At 45.1% G+C, this 18568-nt stretch overlaps 1 protein-coding gene across 2 annotated transcripts in view; it reads right to left on the bottom strand.

Annotated features, from left to right (window-relative positions):
- plxnb1a (plexin b1a) overlaps positions 1-18568 on the bottom strand; it is an 83880-nt gene that overhangs the window by 36083 nt on the left and 29229 nt on the right. For both annotated transcript variants that reach the window (XM_083770136.1, XM_083770137.1), the window contains exons 2-6: positions 9994-10073; positions 9307-9742; positions 7841-8293; positions 6216-6461; positions 2383-2565 (exon numbers count right to left, since the gene is read on the bottom strand). In XM_083770136.1, the coding sequence (XP_083626262.1) occupies positions 2383-2565; positions 6216-6461; positions 7841-8293; positions 9307-9732 (1308 nt within the window). In that variant the 5' untranslated portion in view covers positions 9733-9742; positions 9994-10073. The remainder of the gene's footprint in view (positions 1-2382; positions 2566-6215; positions 6462-7840; positions 8294-9306; positions 9743-9993; positions 10074-18568) is intronic.

Genomic DNA, 18568 nt, shown 5'->3' with positions numbered 1-18568 from the left:
AAAAGCCTCTCGCTCGACCGATGTAGTGCTGGGGAACGCAGAATCAATGGGATATTTAATAACCACTTAAGCCCCATTGTAGACGTTGTCGTACAGTGGTACTGCACGGAAATAGCTGATCTAAAAGCTCACAACGTGACGCATCGCTATGCTTTGCGAGCTTGTAGCTCTGTTTAAATAAAATATATACATTTCAGAAAATGTTTGAAAATAGGACCCCAAGTTGAAAGTGGAAATGATTAAGAGGAGGCACTCAGCATAACACGCCCCATGCTGTTAAATTATAATGTTATATATTAACAGCCTGGGACGATGCCCTGTCGGAACTGGAAATGTACTGTATGTGGTTTTGTGATTTTGTGCATAGCGGGAACACGTGAATGTGGTCTGCTTTATCACTTTACGCCACTTAATGTACATAGAATGACGAGTGTTAATGTGATATAAAATGAATAGTTATGAGAATGAGAGAATTAGTTGTGGGTCGTGTTGCAATTCAAAGTGAGACTCCATGTGACACACACACCCACACCCACTTTATACTATACTTTTGAGGACAGCAACATTTTAGATCACAATTTCTTTGCAATAAATGCATTTCTTGACCTTCTTCCCCCCTAAACCTAACCCCAGGCCAGCACCAACCCAAAAATGGCTAATTGTAACCCAAATCTTTTCCTAATTATAACTTAACTAATCCTAAAGATCTTTGTTAACCATGAAACATAATTTATCTTGTGGGATCGCACGCACACATGCACGCACGCACGCACGCACGCACGCAGGTACGCTCGCCAAGACAAAACATACCTCACAGCAAAGGTCAAGTGTCTTACGTTACGGATGGTACCTAAATCTGTTGTGAAGCAGTTCTGTGCCCACAAAAAAATCTGGTCATATACATACTGGCCTGGGTAACTTTTTTACACTCCCAGCAGTCAATTAAAATAATTTAAAACCCTGGATTTTGGGAACTGTTACACATCTCTCCTGATTGAATGAAATTGGAAGCCCAACTGAAAATGCATTTTCTGTTTATTAATAGCTGGAGAGAGGGGGAGAACCTTGTTGAACAAACACTATTCACAAAACGCCTTTTGTTTTAACCTAAAAATATCACTTACACCACCTTTAAGCGCTACCACACGCCCGCGTGTTCCACAGGAGAGAAAGGCAGATGTTTGATTCATGTGGTATGCTGGTGTGAGGATGTGTGTGTTGGAACAACGTGTACTGAGAAATAACTGGAATACTTTGGAGGTTTGGGGTTTGCATAGCAAATGCGGTCAAATATGGGCATTGGCACGCACCTGGGCGAAATATGTCTGACATCACTTTAAAATGCTTGAGGTGCTTTGTGGTGCGTTTGGCTTATCACAGGGTTTCCCAAACTTTTTAGCTCAAGACCGAAAAGAGATATCTGGTGTCTCTTTGTGTCTCGACTTTAAATGATTGCTGTAGCGCCACCATCGGGATTATTAGTTCACAATGCCAGTTGTAAAGAGAGGCAACAAAATAAACAATATGAAAGTAGGTTTACAGAACCTGAGCAGTTGCCCTGTCTGTTAGGGTGTCTCAAAGACAAAGCCCAGGCAACCAGGATCCTATCTGAGGATCTACGGCTGCACTCAGGCTCATACGCGACCAGCATAGCTAATATGTAACTAGGGGTCTTTAAAAGTTATCAGTAAAGTCTTAAAATCAATCCTGAAATCCACAGGCTAATACTTTGTCCATGGCAGAGTTTGGTTCAGCGCGAAACCCGACAGACCACAGACTCTTTTAATTACAGTATGTGACAAAAAGATGTCCTGCATCTCATCGCTGTCTGGCAGAACACCTCTCCATATTTCATCGTATGTTTTTTCATATGCCCTGGCCTGGCCTATACTATACACTTAGTGAAAATAGCCAATTTAGAAGCACAAAAAAGGTGCCTCATGAGCTTGTAGATATTTTATTTTCACTAGTTTTGAGAAATTCTTATTTTTGAGCGGTGCCTAAGCGCTCCATTACACAGCTATGTATGTATGTATGTATGTATGTATGTATGTATGTATGTATGAGCATGGACAGCTGCAACACCTCGCCAATACCGCTGGGTGGCACTGTTGAGCAGCATCGCACACGTTCACACGCACACAGACCAGGGAGGAGGGCTAGTACAGTATGTATAGTTGCACCGCTCAGTTCACACAGGTGTGATTTTATAAAATATTTGTGAAAATAACTTCTGTATCCTACTGGCAGTGTCCACAACAAATATTGTGCCGATCGAGCCAGTGGTTTGTGAGAGTCTTTTCGGATACACAGACAGACATACATTATTATACCAACATAATTATACCATTTGTCGTACGAATAGTATATATTGTGGACTACCTTGTGCAGTTTCCCATTGGCGTCTCCGAGGAAGGCGATGCTGTGTCCATCTCTCACGCTGACGGCCACGGCGGTGAGGCGAGCGCTGGGGCTGTCCAGCACAGCGTCCGCTTCCAGCGCCATCCGGCTAGCCATTGGACTGGGAGTGTGGTCAGAGCCGCATGGATACGCCTTCAGAGTATTCTAGAACACCACCACATAGAAAATTACTTTTCTATTTTTTCTATCCCATGATTTTGTAACCCATTTTTCACACGGTGCCAATTGCTATAATCCTGGGCACTACTCTCCCTCTGCCAACCTGGGGAGAGCCCCGAACTGAGCTCATGCCCCTTTCAATGCACAAGGAGTGAGCAGGCCGCTTTTTATATACCTAACATAGAGGAGTTTCCCCGGTAGGACGTACCAACCAGTTCCTTTCCCCTCCATCAGGCGCCCTTGGTGACCAGGGAGAGGCAGTATAGAGACCAGGATTACTGCATGTTTTTGTGAGGGTACCTACAGTACCCTAGGGGACACGGGAAGAACATGCAAACTCCACACAGAAAGACCCTTTCGCCAACCCCACCTAGAGTATGGGCATTGATGACGCAGAGGAGAGAACACGCCCCAAGCACCGCAGTCAGGAATCGAACCCGAGACCTTCTAGCTGTGAGGCGACAACACTATTACTGTGCCACCGTAGAAAATGACTTTTGACTGGAACACAACACAGTAGAAGCCTTTGTTTATAGACCACTGGTTGACTATTGATGGACTGATTCTATTCTATTCTTCTGCCATTATATTCTACCGTAGAATATACTGCAAATGTTTCTCTACTTGCACTAGATTTATTTCTGCCATACACTGTGATTCCAACTAATATATATCTGATGCCATTTTTATCAGCTGCAAATGTTTCTATACCTGCACAACAACCATGTCTGCCTCATGTTATTACTATGTATTTAAACAATCATGCACCTAACTGTATTTACCATTGCTTGTACTGTATATTGATATTTGACATTGTGCCTTCTTGTAACACAACTTTGTTTCCCATAATCTTTTTCCTTCTCCATTCTTTACAGTCTTCCTGTAATGCAAACTGTTTTATTGTTCGAGATTGTACGATAGAATAAATAGAATACAAATCGATTGATTGATTGATTCATTAATCTAGCAACTTGTTACGAAGGATATGAGATGTCACTCTGACATCACAACAATGACGTCAGAGGTGACATCTTCAGTCTATAAATACAAGGCCAGGACAGGATTTAGGTGGAATTAGGTATTAAGCTTGACTTTAGTTGTTTAACTTACTTACAGATAACTATCACCTGTTTTCAAGGATTCGCATTTCCACCCCTTGCTTACGAGTGTGATCCTCTGCCCCAATTCCAGCAACCAGATTTAGGCTCTTGAAGAGTCTCGATTACACAACTGAATTGAATATCCATTCACAAAGTAAATTCCACTGACATAGTGTCTTCCAAAAAAAATAAAGTACATAGAATAGATTAACAGAGCTAAATTGAGGTTGACACTAATGCTGCTTGATGAGTCAAGTGTATTTTAAACAAGTCTTTGTTACTTTCCAGCCACTGACTCGCCGCCATTCAATCATTTTAATGGCGATTTACAGCAAGCATATACAGTAGATTAAAGTGGACTCATGCTGAGAGGCATCACACATGGGATTGCAAAACAACCACTCCAATAAGCTCAAGCTCCAGATAATGGTCCCTGAACAAGGAAGTTGAATGAGACGTTTTTCTCACTCTGGCAGTGGTTCTTGGGGGTCCTTGACATGCAAATGTTTGACAACTGGCTTATTGGCTAGACTGGAAATCTGTACTTCTTGCTCATCTGGCTACAGGATCTGTTACTCTGCAATATCCTAATTTGAACTCTCCCTCTCTCTCTCTCTCTCTCTCTCTCTCTCTGTGTCCCTCTCTCCATCTCTCTCTCAACTATCTATCTTTCTATGTCATTGGCTTTCACGAGCGCTCCTGTCCGTCCTTGTCAGAGCTCATTAAGCGTTGGTAGAGCTGATCCGGGGTTAGTTTGTTTTATTGATCCCATTAACTGGCTCTGCAGGGGCTTACGGGGCCGGGCAGGCGTTGGGCAGAGGCGAGGGGAGTAGGGGGGGTCGCCGCAGGGCCTGCAGAGGAAGGGGCACCCATCCTGCCGATCATCTCTCTGCTTTGACAAGGACCTCATTAAAAAGGCTTCATACCATCATCTCTATGTTTTTCTCCATACTCCAGATCTCAAGTTTGACAACTTTCAACCTGGCATCCCTGTTTTGGGCATGCCATTATACAGGTGAACATTTTCAAGAAGAGTAAATAAATATAGCAGATTGGCTATTTTCCCCATTTAGTTTCCCTGTCCCTCCATCTCTCTCACATGAGCTGTGGTAGACTACAGTGAAGTAGTGTAATAGCCTCAACCTGACCATAGATGGAATTGACGTCAGACAGCAGAGCAAAGTACATGTCAGTCAAAGCTAAAAGGAAAAACAACATTATCGCTATCACTTATGTCAGCCTAATATATGCTCCTATCCTGGCTGTGTGGTGAAGTGTCCTTGAGCCCCTTTGAACCTTTGTCCTACTCCTCCCGGCCAACACTCCCTGCTGACAGGTGACAGCCTGTAGGAGTGCCTGCAGAGAGACAGATATCATCCTCCCCACCTGGCATCCCTCCCCAGACACGGGACAATTGTGTTCGTATAGACACTCTACAAAGCCGGATGCACTGCGGTGCATTCGAAGTAACGCACAACCTTCACGGTGGTGGGCAGGCACTTGAGACTCGTCATGAGCGCCCCACTCCCACGACATGCGTGGCGGGTTACAACTAATCCGTGCTGCGGGTTAAAAATATATAGAACACGGACACACAGAGCCAACCAATCAGGGAGTGGAAAACAGGCCACGCCTTCCTTCCATATGTCGTGTTTTTAACCACGTTCAACCTGTTTTGGTCAGGTCATTGTATGCAAAAAAAGAAAGAAAAAAAGACATTTTGTAAAATGTGAAACATTTTCAAACAATGAAAAAACTACACTGTGACTGCGACACACTGTATGCTATCGTACGACAGAGGAGAGAATTGTGCAGGGCTGTTAAATTCTGATCATAATCCCACCTGCACAACCCATCCATTATTTTAAAACAGAGACAATTTGAAATGAGATAGAATACTAAGTGGACAATCTAAACACCACTCGTTTCATTTTTAAATTACAATTATTTTGCGCAGGGCTGTTCAATTCAGCTTAATCCCGACTACACGATACATCCATTATTTTAAAACAAAGATTATTTACAATTATTTACTGTATTAGTGAATAATACTTTGCCGCCATTCAAAAGCCACAATTGCAATCTTGAATTAGCTAGTTACACCTTTCGTTACATACTACCTCAGACAATGATTAGATGTATCGTGAAATATGTATTCTAGCTCTCATTTCATAAGTAAAAAGAAGTAACGCACAACCTTCACGGTGGTGGGCAGGCACTTGAGACTCGTCATGAGCGCCCCACTCCCACGACATGCGTGGCGGGTTACAACTAATCCGTGCTGCGGGTTAAAAATCACCCGTGGATTCCTGTGATGTTAGGGTTAGGTCAGGGATAGTGTGGTCGAACTAATGGGAGGTCGAACCAATGCCACGCTACCCTTCACACGAGTGTGAAGTGTAGCAAGCCAAAGATCATAGATAACACTACACCATTATTAATCTGTTATCCTGAGAATCTGATCTGCTCTACTAAAACCCAGCTTCAGATTGCTGAAAACCAAAACGGCTCCACAGCATGCAGAACATTTCGTACCGTCGGCAGGTTGGCACAGCTGGACTTGACCTCGTACTCAATGTAGGCCACTTCCTCCCCTCCCCCCTCCACCCGTCCGTCCTGGGTGTAGCACAGGTCTCGGGTGGAGGCGATGCGTCGGTCCAGCTCGTCCAGCGGGAAGACGCACAGCGCCGACGAGTCCGAGGGGTTGCTGTTGGTGGAGCTGACGCGTGCGGAGAAGACCCCCAGCAGGGCCTCGCCCTCCCGGCCTCCACTATGCCCCACCTGGTATAGAACACGGACACACAGAGCCAACCAATCAGGGAGTGGAAAACAGGCCACGCCTTCCTTCCATATGTCGTGTTTTTAACCACGTTCAACCTGTTTTGGTCAGGTCATTGTATGCAAAAAAAGAAAGAAAAAAAGACATTTTGTAAAATGTGAAACATTTTCAAACAATGAAAAAACTACACTGTGACTGCGACACACTGTATGCTATCGTACGACAGAGGAGAGAATTGTGCAGGGCTGTTAAATTCTGATCATAATCCCACCTGCACAACCCATCCATTATTTTAAAACAGAGACAATTTGAAATGAGATAGAATACTAAGTGGACAATCTAAACACCACTCGTTTCATTTTTAAATTACAATTATTTTGCGCAGGGCTGTTCAATTCAGCTTAATCCCGACTACACGATACATCCATTATTTTAAAACAAAGATTATTTACAATTATTTACTGTATTAGTGAATAATACTTTGCCGCCATTCAAAAGCCACAATTGCAATCTTGAATTAGCTAGTTACACCTTTCGTTACATACTACCTCAGACAATGATTAGATGTATCGTGAAATATGTATTCTAGCTCTCATTTCATCTCACACACTCTCATTCTTGTTTGGCTCTTTCTTTGTCTCAGTCTCTGTCTCATGCATCATGCACGCACACACTCTGCGTAACCTTCCATCAGCTGATGCCCATGGTAACAATGTATGCTAATGTATGCTAAATTTGAGAATATTAAAATTATTAATAATTAAAATATTCTTCCCCACAGTTTCCCCCACAGTGCTGGGGGAAAGATGATTGTCTCAGGAGGTACCTGACTGTTAAAAGTTTGGTAATTTAGAGGATGACACTGCTGCATCGAAGCTGTGCAATTAACTGAAAATTATGCATACCCTGGGCCTCCAGCCATTCAGAGTGTCCTCCGTGGCCGTGGCAAGGGTATAATGGGCTATATGCACGCAGAATATCTCTTCCTACTTCCGGACCGCTTCAGTACTTTCTTCACAGGTGTTACCGATGATATTAATTAAGGCTCTGTTCCGTTTAGTGTACAGTGACCCCCATAACTCTGGGAGTGTTACGGGTCCATTTGGTTCCATTTGTAGAGTTATACATCCGTACAGGGCCATTTGCAACCCATTCAAGGACACTTTGAGATCCACTGGTGTAGCAGAGTGTTTCCAGTGAGCCAATGCACAATAGCAGCACCCTGACTCTGTTTGACCAGAATGGAACAGAGCTTTCATTATAGTATCAACGGTAACAGGGAAAAGGAACTAGGGAAAAGCCCCAAGTTCTTTTCCAAATGTTGTGTGTGCATATAGCCCAAATCATTGTCGGTTACAGTTCTTAGTCTTTAGAGGTATACCTGTGCTGCCTGGAGCAGGTTGTAAGTCATGGACGACGATGAGGAGGCGGAGGAGCGGCAGACCAGAGGCACCTCCACGTAGGAGTAGAAGGAGGTGTCCTCCAGACACACCCGGGCAGCGTAGGTGCGGTACTCCCTCGACGCCTTGATGTCGCGCCGGTAAAACAGGAAGTAGACGTGGGCGCGCCGCGCGAACGCCGCCACGAAGTTGTGGTCGTACTCCGACAGGCGCCCCGCCACCGCCAGCTTGGCCGTCTCCTCGTAGGAGAACACGGGCTCCGCCGAGAGGTGGCGCGTGGAGATGGGCGGGTGGCTGGCGGTGTAGCCGCGGCCCACGTACAGAACGGCGCGCTCGGCGCCGCGCGGCCCCACCACCAGGCCCACGGTCGACACGGACGGGTCGTTGGCCGCCACGTACTGCGTGTCCACGGGCCTCTCGGCGGAGAAGAGGACCTGATTGAATCATTGATTGAATACTTCATTATTTATTATTACTTTACCAGGAATGTAAACAGTACAGTCAAAGTATTTTCGTCCATGTTAAACCTTGTATCCTTAAACTTCTTTGCCTTTTTTTTTACCATTTTGAAAAACATTTTTTAATAGTTCAAATAGCCGATCTACAATCTCACAACGTGTTGATCGGCTAGTTGAACAATTTGATGTTTGTTTTTCAAAATAGTAAAAAAAGAAAAAGGCAAAGACGTTTTTGGGATAAGGGGTTTAGCACTGACGAGAATAGGGCCCTACCACAAATAAAAGACCTTGCGGTCTTGTTTCCATTCAGGTCCTGGGTATTCAATTCATGAACATAACAAATCATCACAAAACAAATAGACTACAGGTTGGGGAAAAAAGGAAGGGGTTTATAAAGAGGTGAGGGGTAGTCACTTGACTAAGGGAGGAGCGATCATTTCCTCTCCCTTTGGCCTGCGGAAAGGTGGATTTTCAGGCCTGTTTTAAAGGAATGATACGTAACTTGCAGAGTTAGTTCAGTCAGAAATACTCGAGCGGCTTCATGCTATGCTCAAGGGTGCGTACATATATTCAATGCTGCATTACTACTGTATGTGGCTATATTCAGCGTTTGCTAGACCCACATGTCATTCGCTGATGTGGCAGTCAGCTGACCAATTGAGTGGGGTATTTAAGCTCAGCTAGACTGCATGCTTCTTTCTGCCTTCCTTCTGCATATGGTTCCTGGTTGTTATGTGATGTTTGCTCCCACCGCCACCCCAGCACCACCGGTGGGCTCTGTTATTCCTGTTCCCCATGGGGGGTTGTTATGTTATATTTATCTCCCTGCTCTTAATGTTTAATGATGGTGTTTAATTGTGCCGAGCAGGGAGAAAAATGTAGCTAAGCCAAGATAAAGTATTATATGCATACTCATTTTAAAATAAATATTGGTTAAATCTATCCGTGAGTTATCCGACTGAACGCCAGTGATTTGCATTTGTATTTACCTGGCGCACCGACGCCAGGCTGCGCTTCTGGCAGACGCCCTGGTGGACGCTGCCGCAGGTGATGAGCTGGTCCGCCTGCGGGTCCACCAGCAGTAGCTTGTTGTGGTTGCTGGTGCGCCGCGCCTGCGGACAGTTCAACTCGGTGACGGGTGGGAGGCAGTCCTTGCTGTCGCTCACGGGGCCCGTCCTCTCCTCCTGCTCCAGCCGGAGGCCGTCCGAGCCGTCCAGCTGGAAGAGGTGGTCCATGGCGCCCACGAACACCGTCCCCACCACGGGGTCTGGGTGGAGCGCCAGGTGCTGGAAGACGGTGTCATTTCTGGAGAAGCGAGGGTAGGAGTGGCCTCCGAGGGCCGCAGTACTGAAAAAGAGGATGACGAGGACGGGGACGAATAGTGGGGCGGAGTTCCGGGTCTTCCCGTACTGCATGGCAAATATTCTTGGGAGACAAACAAAGGTGTGGAACTTCAATTAGTGAGGAAAGGTGTCTGCTGGCTGACAGTGCTCATTGGTTACATAGAAATTAAGGCATGTTCAAATTTAAAGTTATCCCAATACCGAGGACATTGTAAAATGTTAAGTTAGCATGTTCAGTAGGCTACATGTCAAGTACAATCATTGAAAGATGCTTTCTGATTCTGACTAGTTTAAAATGTACAGTAAATTAAAAAGGCATTTGCAGTATCTGACCATCTGTGTCCTATTCTCCGCTTTAGAAGGCCTTGTGCTCCTCATCACGTGGAATCATAGCCCTTTCTTCAGAACTCCACCTAGAAAATGTAGAAACACAGAAGATACATTGCTCTTTTTTTCCCCTACTACAAATCTTGTCACCAAAAATAGTCGATCTACAAGTTCCCTCATCCCTCATCTAACTATTCCACTTACTTTCAGTTCTGTGCAATCCATAAAACAGTGACCAACCATTCCATACCATAGCACCTTCACCTCTAATGGCTGATGTTCTGCCGTTAGAGATGAACCCCCTTTAATTATTGAACAGAGCCAACCCTCCACCCATCACGCTCACCCCAACACGACCTCGACAGGAGAGGTAACAATGGAACCAAAAACAAACAATGTGTGACATCAAAGAACTATCAGAAATTAAAAGACGTTTTATAGCCTACTGAGGAATCCATTAAGAACAAAGCGATGCAATCTTTTGTGTAATGTCTACCAGCAGTGGTCCTACCAGAACACAGGATATAAGTGTATAGTAGAAGAGCAGGGAGACCAAATACAGCCACCCGGCTATTTAAGTTATATTATACTCTACCATGCAGATTGGTCAAACATTGAAATAACATTATATATATATTCACAAAAAAGGTTACACGGTAGCTTTAGACTAATAGTAACAAATATTAATAGTAGCAATGATAATATATATATTTTTTAAATATCATACAGTGATATTTTTTCCACAGCGCTGCATCATGATATAAAATTGACAAGCCTAGCAATAACCCCTGAAACTGCCACACCCAAGCCTTTGAAGCCATTACACACATGCACACGTGCACATCCACATGCCCGCACCCACACACACACACACACACACACACACACACACACAAGAATATAAACCAAATTATTAGATGCGAAAGGTAGTGACTACTTGTATTGCAATTTATATCTAATTTGTAATATTCAGCAAAAGCACCTTGTGTAATGTTATTCTGCCAAGTGGATATGTTTCTTACTATGCTGTGAAGCTAAGTGCCATGTTGCATGCAGTCATGTTGTCTAACTGCAGACCCCCTGGGGTCGCAATCACAAAACGCAAGATGAGAGCTACGGAGGTTGGGGAGGAGGCATCTGGAATCTTAAGAAGATGAGCTGTGGTGTGGGTGTGTGGGTGTGTGTGTGTGTGTGTGTGTGTGTGTGTGTGTGTGTGTGTGTGTGTGTGTGTGTGTGTGTGTGTGTGTGTGCATAGCCGGGGGTCCATCCAGGAGCAGGTGCATGTGTGTTAGTGTGTCTGATAAGTGGGTGAGTGTGTCTCAGACCCCCCCTCTTTATTTATTCATGAGAAGAAAAAAGAAGTCTGTCATTGCTGAACGATAACCTCACCCGCTGCCAAAGGGTGCAAGGAGGAGACGCGTGCGTGTGCGCATGCACACACACACACACACACACACACACACACACACACACACACACACACACACACACACACACACACACACACAAGATTCAACAGTCCCAAAAGACAAGAAGAAAGGGTATTTTTTACTTACAGTTGAACTGCACTGCACTGATCTACAAATTCTCAACACGGTGCAGCACAATGCGTTCTAATCTTGTAGATCTAGGCGCTCTTATAAATTAGCCATGGTCATGACTTTTGTACATTATGTTACACTAATTCAAATCAGTACCACAGTCTGTCTCAGTTGCACTCTCATGTACAGTATGTGAGAGGGCACCAGAGCAGAGCAGAATGTGGCTTCAGTTATTAGCCAGACTAGCAGCAGGGTTCTGAGCTGCACCGGCCCATCTTAATCCCAAACAAGTCATCTAAATAAATAAATAAAAACCTGCTGGATTGACATGGAATTTGCCATGCACACTGCACCTCCACGGTCCCTGGAGGATGACCCCCTGACCTTTAAACTAGGGCTCACAACCAGTCTAAAATGTCAAATTTCATAATTGAACAGGCAGTTTGCTGGGTGTCAAGTGTGCTCGTCACAATCTATTGACACGTCTTTCAGAACAGCGCATTTCTTAGTACCTTAACCGTTTCCGTCCATCCGACGTGTTCACACGTCCTAGGGACGACGCATGCATTGGACGTGCACGTCCTAGCGCATCCTCAGATTTTTTGTCGGACTCTCTGCCACCGTACGCTTAGCTCTTCAGTCATTAGCTTACCGTTCACTAGCCTGTTAGCACGGCAGAAAGAATGCCTCGTATCTGCTCATCTAGGGCGCTCTCCTCATCCGCCTCTCGTTCAAAATATGAACGCTTTTTGGATCATGAAATCGAGAGCAAGTTATGCTAGCAAAATATTTCTCAGTTTTTTTCCCGGATTGTTTCTTGGGGGGGGGGGGGGGCGGGGGGGCATCAAGGTATTGATGAGTTCAAACTTGCATTGTACTAGTGTAGAGTCCGCTCTAAATATGTTTTATGTAACGGACGACGGTCTGCACTGAAATTGTAAGTATTTAATTAACTGGGTGGCGTCAGCATTTTAAACGACGAAGAAGAAGTGTCGGTGGGCAAAATTACCCTGACAAATTCAAGGTTCATGTTTAAGAGCTCAGCTTTGCCAGTCGGAAAACTCGGAATACAGGCAGCACAGAGAGTAGAGGTAAAGTACAACAAAGTGAACAGAATAAAACAGCGTGTGCGTGTGTGCATGCATGTGCGCAGGCACGGCACACATGTGTGTCCATGAGTGGGTGTGTTACATCAGGCCTACCTCCCTCATTCCAATCGGGTTGGTGCGGTTTGAAATTTGAATTATTAATAATTGTGATGCAATTATGGTGTGCAAGTGGCCTCACATGACACACGCCATTGACACGAGCGTCACTGACACACGCCTTACTGGTGTTTTTATATCTGTCAGGGCCTTTAGAAGTGTCTTTTCTGGAGCAATCTAAATATTTAAAGCAGAAAGCAACAAGCAACAAGGTTTTTGATAAAACTGTCAACCGAACTGCATGTGACATTTATATTTTAACCAAGCTTTAGCTGGTGCTCTTATTCACAGCGACTAGTGCAGCCACATTAGTTTCAAGTCCTGGCCTTACCACTTATGTTGGGAGACAAAGGTCAGAGCTACAGTCACAGTGCTCAGCAGGTTGTTTAGTTAATACTTGACTTAACCGTCTATTAGTTAACCTCACGCAGCTGTTTCAGGGACAAACAGAGGACAAGAGTCTTAGCGCTACTACTAGCCTCCGCTGGCGTCCTCACCTGCTCTTTAACAGTCTGACACGTCGCAGTCAATGTATTTATAGCCCACAACAGCGGCTACCCCATCTCTATGGGAACTTCCCCTTAGTACCCAGCAATGACGAGGGCTCCGCTAAGAGCCAGCATGAGGTCAGCAGGGTGGGAAACAGAGAGATGTACCACAGATATACAGTAAAAACCAGAATGTTAACTTAAGTCTGAGAGAGGACAAATGTAAGCAAATGGACCCATTTTGTGACATCTGTCCACTCTGAGAGTTACAAATACTTGATGTATGAGAAAATGGGGGAATTCCATTTTTCACTTGACATGGTTGGCCTTTTCCGTTGCTGTAGAATAATTTACAGTAGCGTCATTCTTCAGGGGAGATGGCCACGACCTTACTACGGGTAAAATAATTCATCACATTTACAGGATTTTTGCGTTTATTTGTTTGTTCTTTGATTCATGGAAAGGGCCATACATGGAGCTTGGCGTTCAAAGCTGCAATCTCTAAGTTTCATGTACTACCCACGTGAGAGACCAAAGTTATACTCTGAATCCTTACGTGGCCAGGGAAGGTGTTGCGTGTGTAGAGCTTCAGGCAGTACTACTTGACCAGCTGACTTGCTGACACCAGGGACTACATTTCCAAAAGGGTATAGGCAGAGCCGGACTAACAATGGAACTAGGTGGAGCTTAAGCGCCAGGGCCCGAAGCTTGCAGGGCCTGGTACGAGACTATAGGTACAGCTGTTGCTTCTTTCGAAAAATATAACGCAACATAGGAACCCCCGCTAGTGTTTTTGGTCTTCTCTGAGAGTTTCTGTAGCAGTTTTCTGGAGGGGGGGGCAGTCTGTTTGGGGGGGTTCCCCACGGCTGCGCGTCGCTTCCTCCTCTGACAGAGGGGAGGCGAGTAAGCGACGCCGTCAGAAGCCCCCTTGCTCAGGAAGGCCCCCTCACTCAGACCGACCAACGTGTGTTGTTGCGACAATAACGTACAGCCTATGTAAAGAGGAATATAAACAAGACATTGGCGCAAAACTTCATATTTACCCTGCTCTAATACAACAAAAGTGTTTTCTTACATCCTCCATTTCAAGATTCCAGCACTCGTGAGTAAATTAATTTAATTGCTATTATGAAAGTTTTGAGTGACGTTGCACCCACAGGTTGCATTGTCGTCAATAATGAATCTGTCTTTAAAACGTTCTAATATTAATATAGCATGTTGGCATTGTCTGTTGGTGCACACATGTTATATATGGACCATGTAACAACATGGTCAACAGCACTGTTTGCAAATGTAGCTACATTTGTTGGCCACAAAGACAATTTAGACAAAACCTGCTGCTGCCTGCTAATGGAGCTTGTAGATATAGGCTAATTATTTTTCGGGAAAATTGCAGTTTAGCAGAGACTGAAGTTGGAAAGGCTGTGCCCAGTGCGGCAGTTCCTACTGTGTCTTGTGTGTCAGCGGGCAGCGCAGGCAGTAGTGGATATGCGCTAAACGCATGCATGTTAATTAATTAATTAATTGACTGAATCTGTAGGGCCTTTTGATTTGGTGAAGCGCCAGGGCCTTGAGAGGGGTTAATCCGTCACTGGGTATAGGGGAGTATTAGGGAAACCACAACATTACCACCGGCCACTTACTATACGTTTGGCTTCGATAGCCTTTCTAATATTCAAATGCTGAATCCACCGTCATCACTATACTTCCGCTACAGCTATTACTCCGGCGTGCAAAGTGTTTTGTAATAACATGAATACCGCCACACCATGCAGGAGCAGCTTGTGGGGAGGGGAATTCGAGGGAGAGGGGGGGTTGTTTCTCCCATGCCGCTAGCCAACAATCTCCAGAGTTCATCAACCGTGTCTGGTATGCAGAGCGTGGAACAGCGCTGGTGCGCTCCAAGTGCTTATAAATAACCACTGGTGGACTGTTAGCCTGTCAGAGGGGACAGAGGGGAGGGGTCTACACTCACTGAACAACTGTAGAGCCCAGATTGAAAACACACAGGTCTAAGTGTAAGGGCGGACACATAAATAAGCAATGGTTTCCGTGTGGGGGCACTCACGTGCAGTATCTCACACGGTGCACATAAGCGATAGCGTGTACGTGTCTGTGCAAAGAAATACTGCACACACTGAGGCCTAGTACACACCCTGGCCTCACCCCGCTTGAACACTGAACTTCTGACTTTCTGGCCTTCCCTCTGCCCTGCTCCCTCTGCCCCTCTCTTTCTCTTTCTTTCTCTCTCTCTCTCTCTCTCTCTCTCTCTCTCTCTCTCTCTCTCTCTCTCTCTCTCCCCCCATCTGTTTATTAATCATTGAGAGTGTCCGCTGTTCATGTTCAATTCTAAAGCTCCTAATGATCCGTGACAGCCCGCTGAACGCTAAGGACCCCATAAAATATGTGAGGTCAGTGAGAGGAGACACAGGGGTTGGCAACTCTTCCAGAAGAGGGGGTGGTGGGGGCCTCCTCGGGCCCACAGAGCCCCTTGCAGCCTGGCACTGTTGTGCTCCAGTAGGTCTGCTGCATGGCGTCGCACCCCAGGCCCTAGACTGTGGAACTCTAGATATGTGGATCTCCTCCAGAGAGTACAGTAGACAACAGCGGCGCGGGCGCGGTCACACGCCTGTTTGAGTTTTAGACAGGCCTCTGGCAGGCACAACACATATTCATAAAAGACTGGAACCTATTCAATAAACTACAGGTATACTGTAATGTCTGCTTGTTAGGACTCTGAACGGTGCAAACAGACCACTAGAACCAAGACCAAGATAAATGCAGAGGATGTTGTCAAAAAACTAAAAATAAATACACCTCTTTATCATCATACGTCATGATACATCATCTCATTCTGGCCAATCGCAATTTGCATCCTCACTTTTGTCTTCCATGTTTGTGTGTTTACACACTTTTGTCTTCAATGTTTGCTTTTACTGTTTATACACCCCCTCAAAGCTGGACATAGGCCCAGGCCGTAGCGTAACGGTCTGGGCACCGGACTGGTGATCCAGTCGCGGTGTGCCGCGGGTTCGACTCCCGGACCCGACACGGCCTTTACCGCATGTCATCCCCCCATCTCTCTCCCGTTTCCTGTCAGCCTACTATCTGTCCCTTACAAAATCAATAAAAAGGCGTAAGCCGCAAAAAAATATCTTAAAAAAAAAAAAAAAAGCTGGACATAGGAGGGCCCCACACAAATACTAGTGTGAATGCAGGGGACAATGGTTTAGATTCTAAACCATTGTTCCCTGCATTCACACTAGTATTTGTGAACTTTAGAAGACGGTAACAATCTAACAAGAATGCGTCAAATCATTTTAGGTCTCTTCAGTTTGGCCACCGCGCCGTATTCAAGATGTGAGCCCGAGTCATGACCGAGACCAGAAGAATTTTAATCCTAAAGACTGTGACCATAATTATGTTGGTCTGACATCAGACCGCGTTAGTCTGACGTCAGACTGTACACCTTTCTCCATGCCAAGATTTCAAAAGGGGAAACCGAATTATTTTGGATTTAATTAAAATACAAATACTAATACATTATATTATATAACATAAGGCAATTAATTTATTATGGTCTGCATACTCAAAAGCACGTGTGGAGCAGTGAAATGTACCTCAAATTGAACTGCATCTTCACACAACTCTGGTATTTCCCTATATTGTAGAATTCATGCTGTTCATTATTTGCCATGAAAGAGAGAGAGGGAGAGAGGGAGAGAGAGAGAGAGAGAGAGAGAGAGGGAGAGAGGGAGAGAGAGAGAGAGAGAGAGAGAGAGACTACAGAGTGCTAATATTATGAGAGACAGATGTACACTGGCTTGGCCCTTCTCCATGTCCATGGCTCTTTAGGTCAATGGCAAATTCTATCTCTTGCCGTCCACACAGAAACAGAGGGTCTCTCTCTCTCTCCCTTCCTCGTCTGTCTGAATGACCTCTGTGTGGTGAAGGGAGTCTCTGTGAGGGAATAGACTCCCTTTCACTCCTCTCCCTGACCAAGTGGCTCCACTGAACGGACACACAGGGATAAAAGCCACTTCCCTTGGAAAGGCAGCCTATATACCCATCAAACTCCACCTTCAACGCGCCGCGACACACACACACACACACACACACACACACACACACACACACACACACACACACACACACACACACACACACACACACACACACACACACACACACACACACACACACACACACACACACACACACACACACAGCGAGACAGACTGGTGTCCTTTCAGCTGGCTGACAGTAGTGCTTGCAGGTGCTTAGCTGAGCTGACTGCTACAGGATGTTATAAAACGGATAGCTCCGGCCCTTGATTATGGTTGGCTGAGCAGAGTTGGAAGCCGTTGCAAAATGCTCGATAAACACACACCCGTGACCACCTGGACACATATGTATAACTGTGCCAAACTAATTGTTTGAAAATATCAGTTTCTGATCATATAATTAGGTGAGAAATATGCATTTGATAAATATTAAGTAATTTCACATGCAGGCGACAAATTCTAACCAATTACACTTCTACTTAAACCCAATACTTGTTGAAGGTGGTCCCACAGGGGTTTGTAATCTGTATAAATTTGGCCCATCTTTTCAGGCAAAAGCTCTATAGCTCATAAGGGGGGCGAATTAACCCTCCAGTGTACTGGCTGACCCGCAGACAGACAGAATGACAGACGGATGCAGACGAACAGTGAGAAACAACCAAGAGGGCTCGACAGACAGACATATAGACGGACAGCCAGGTTGTCATTGCAGTATGAAGGGCTGGGACTGATGGTGCATTTTTTGCTGTTAAACATTGCAAAGGTTCAAAGACCACTGGAGAGGAAGTAGGGGGTTTAAACGAGATCTGCTTGAGACACAGAGAGAGAGAGAGAGAGAGAGAGAGAGAGAGAGAGAGAGAGAGAGAGAGAGAGAGAGAGAGAGAATGATTGACGAGAGCAGCTGAGGCCCCCGTTGAACCTTCTAACCAAGGACAGACCAACCTAAATGACCAGTGTACATTCTGGCAGCTTTTTAAAGTACATCTTCCATATACGGTTAGCCCCCATCCCAACACACACAAAAAAAAGAAAAGAAAATGGCTTTTCTTAAATATAGCTCAGTGAAAACACATGACCCATGCAAAGAAATGTGCCTAAAATAATATATTCAGAACCTAAAAAAAGATCCCACGGTACAGCATATACAGTATACATACAGTATGACATGAAAGTAGCCTAGCGGTATAACAGTGTGTGCGAGTGTGTACACGCACTGTGTGTGTGTGTGTGTGTGTGTGTGTGTGTGTGTGTGTGTGTGTGTGTGTGTGTGTGTGTGTGTGTGT

Source organism: Protomyctophum parallelum, assembly GCF_964188405.1.
Source record: "Protomyctophum parallelum genome assembly, chromosome: 7".
NCBI lineage: Eukaryota > Metazoa > Chordata > Actinopteri > Myctophiformes > Myctophidae > Protomyctophum > Protomyctophum parallelum.
The sequence above is the reverse complement of the archived record's forward strand: the minus strand, read 5'-3'. Positions and strand labels throughout refer to the sequence as shown.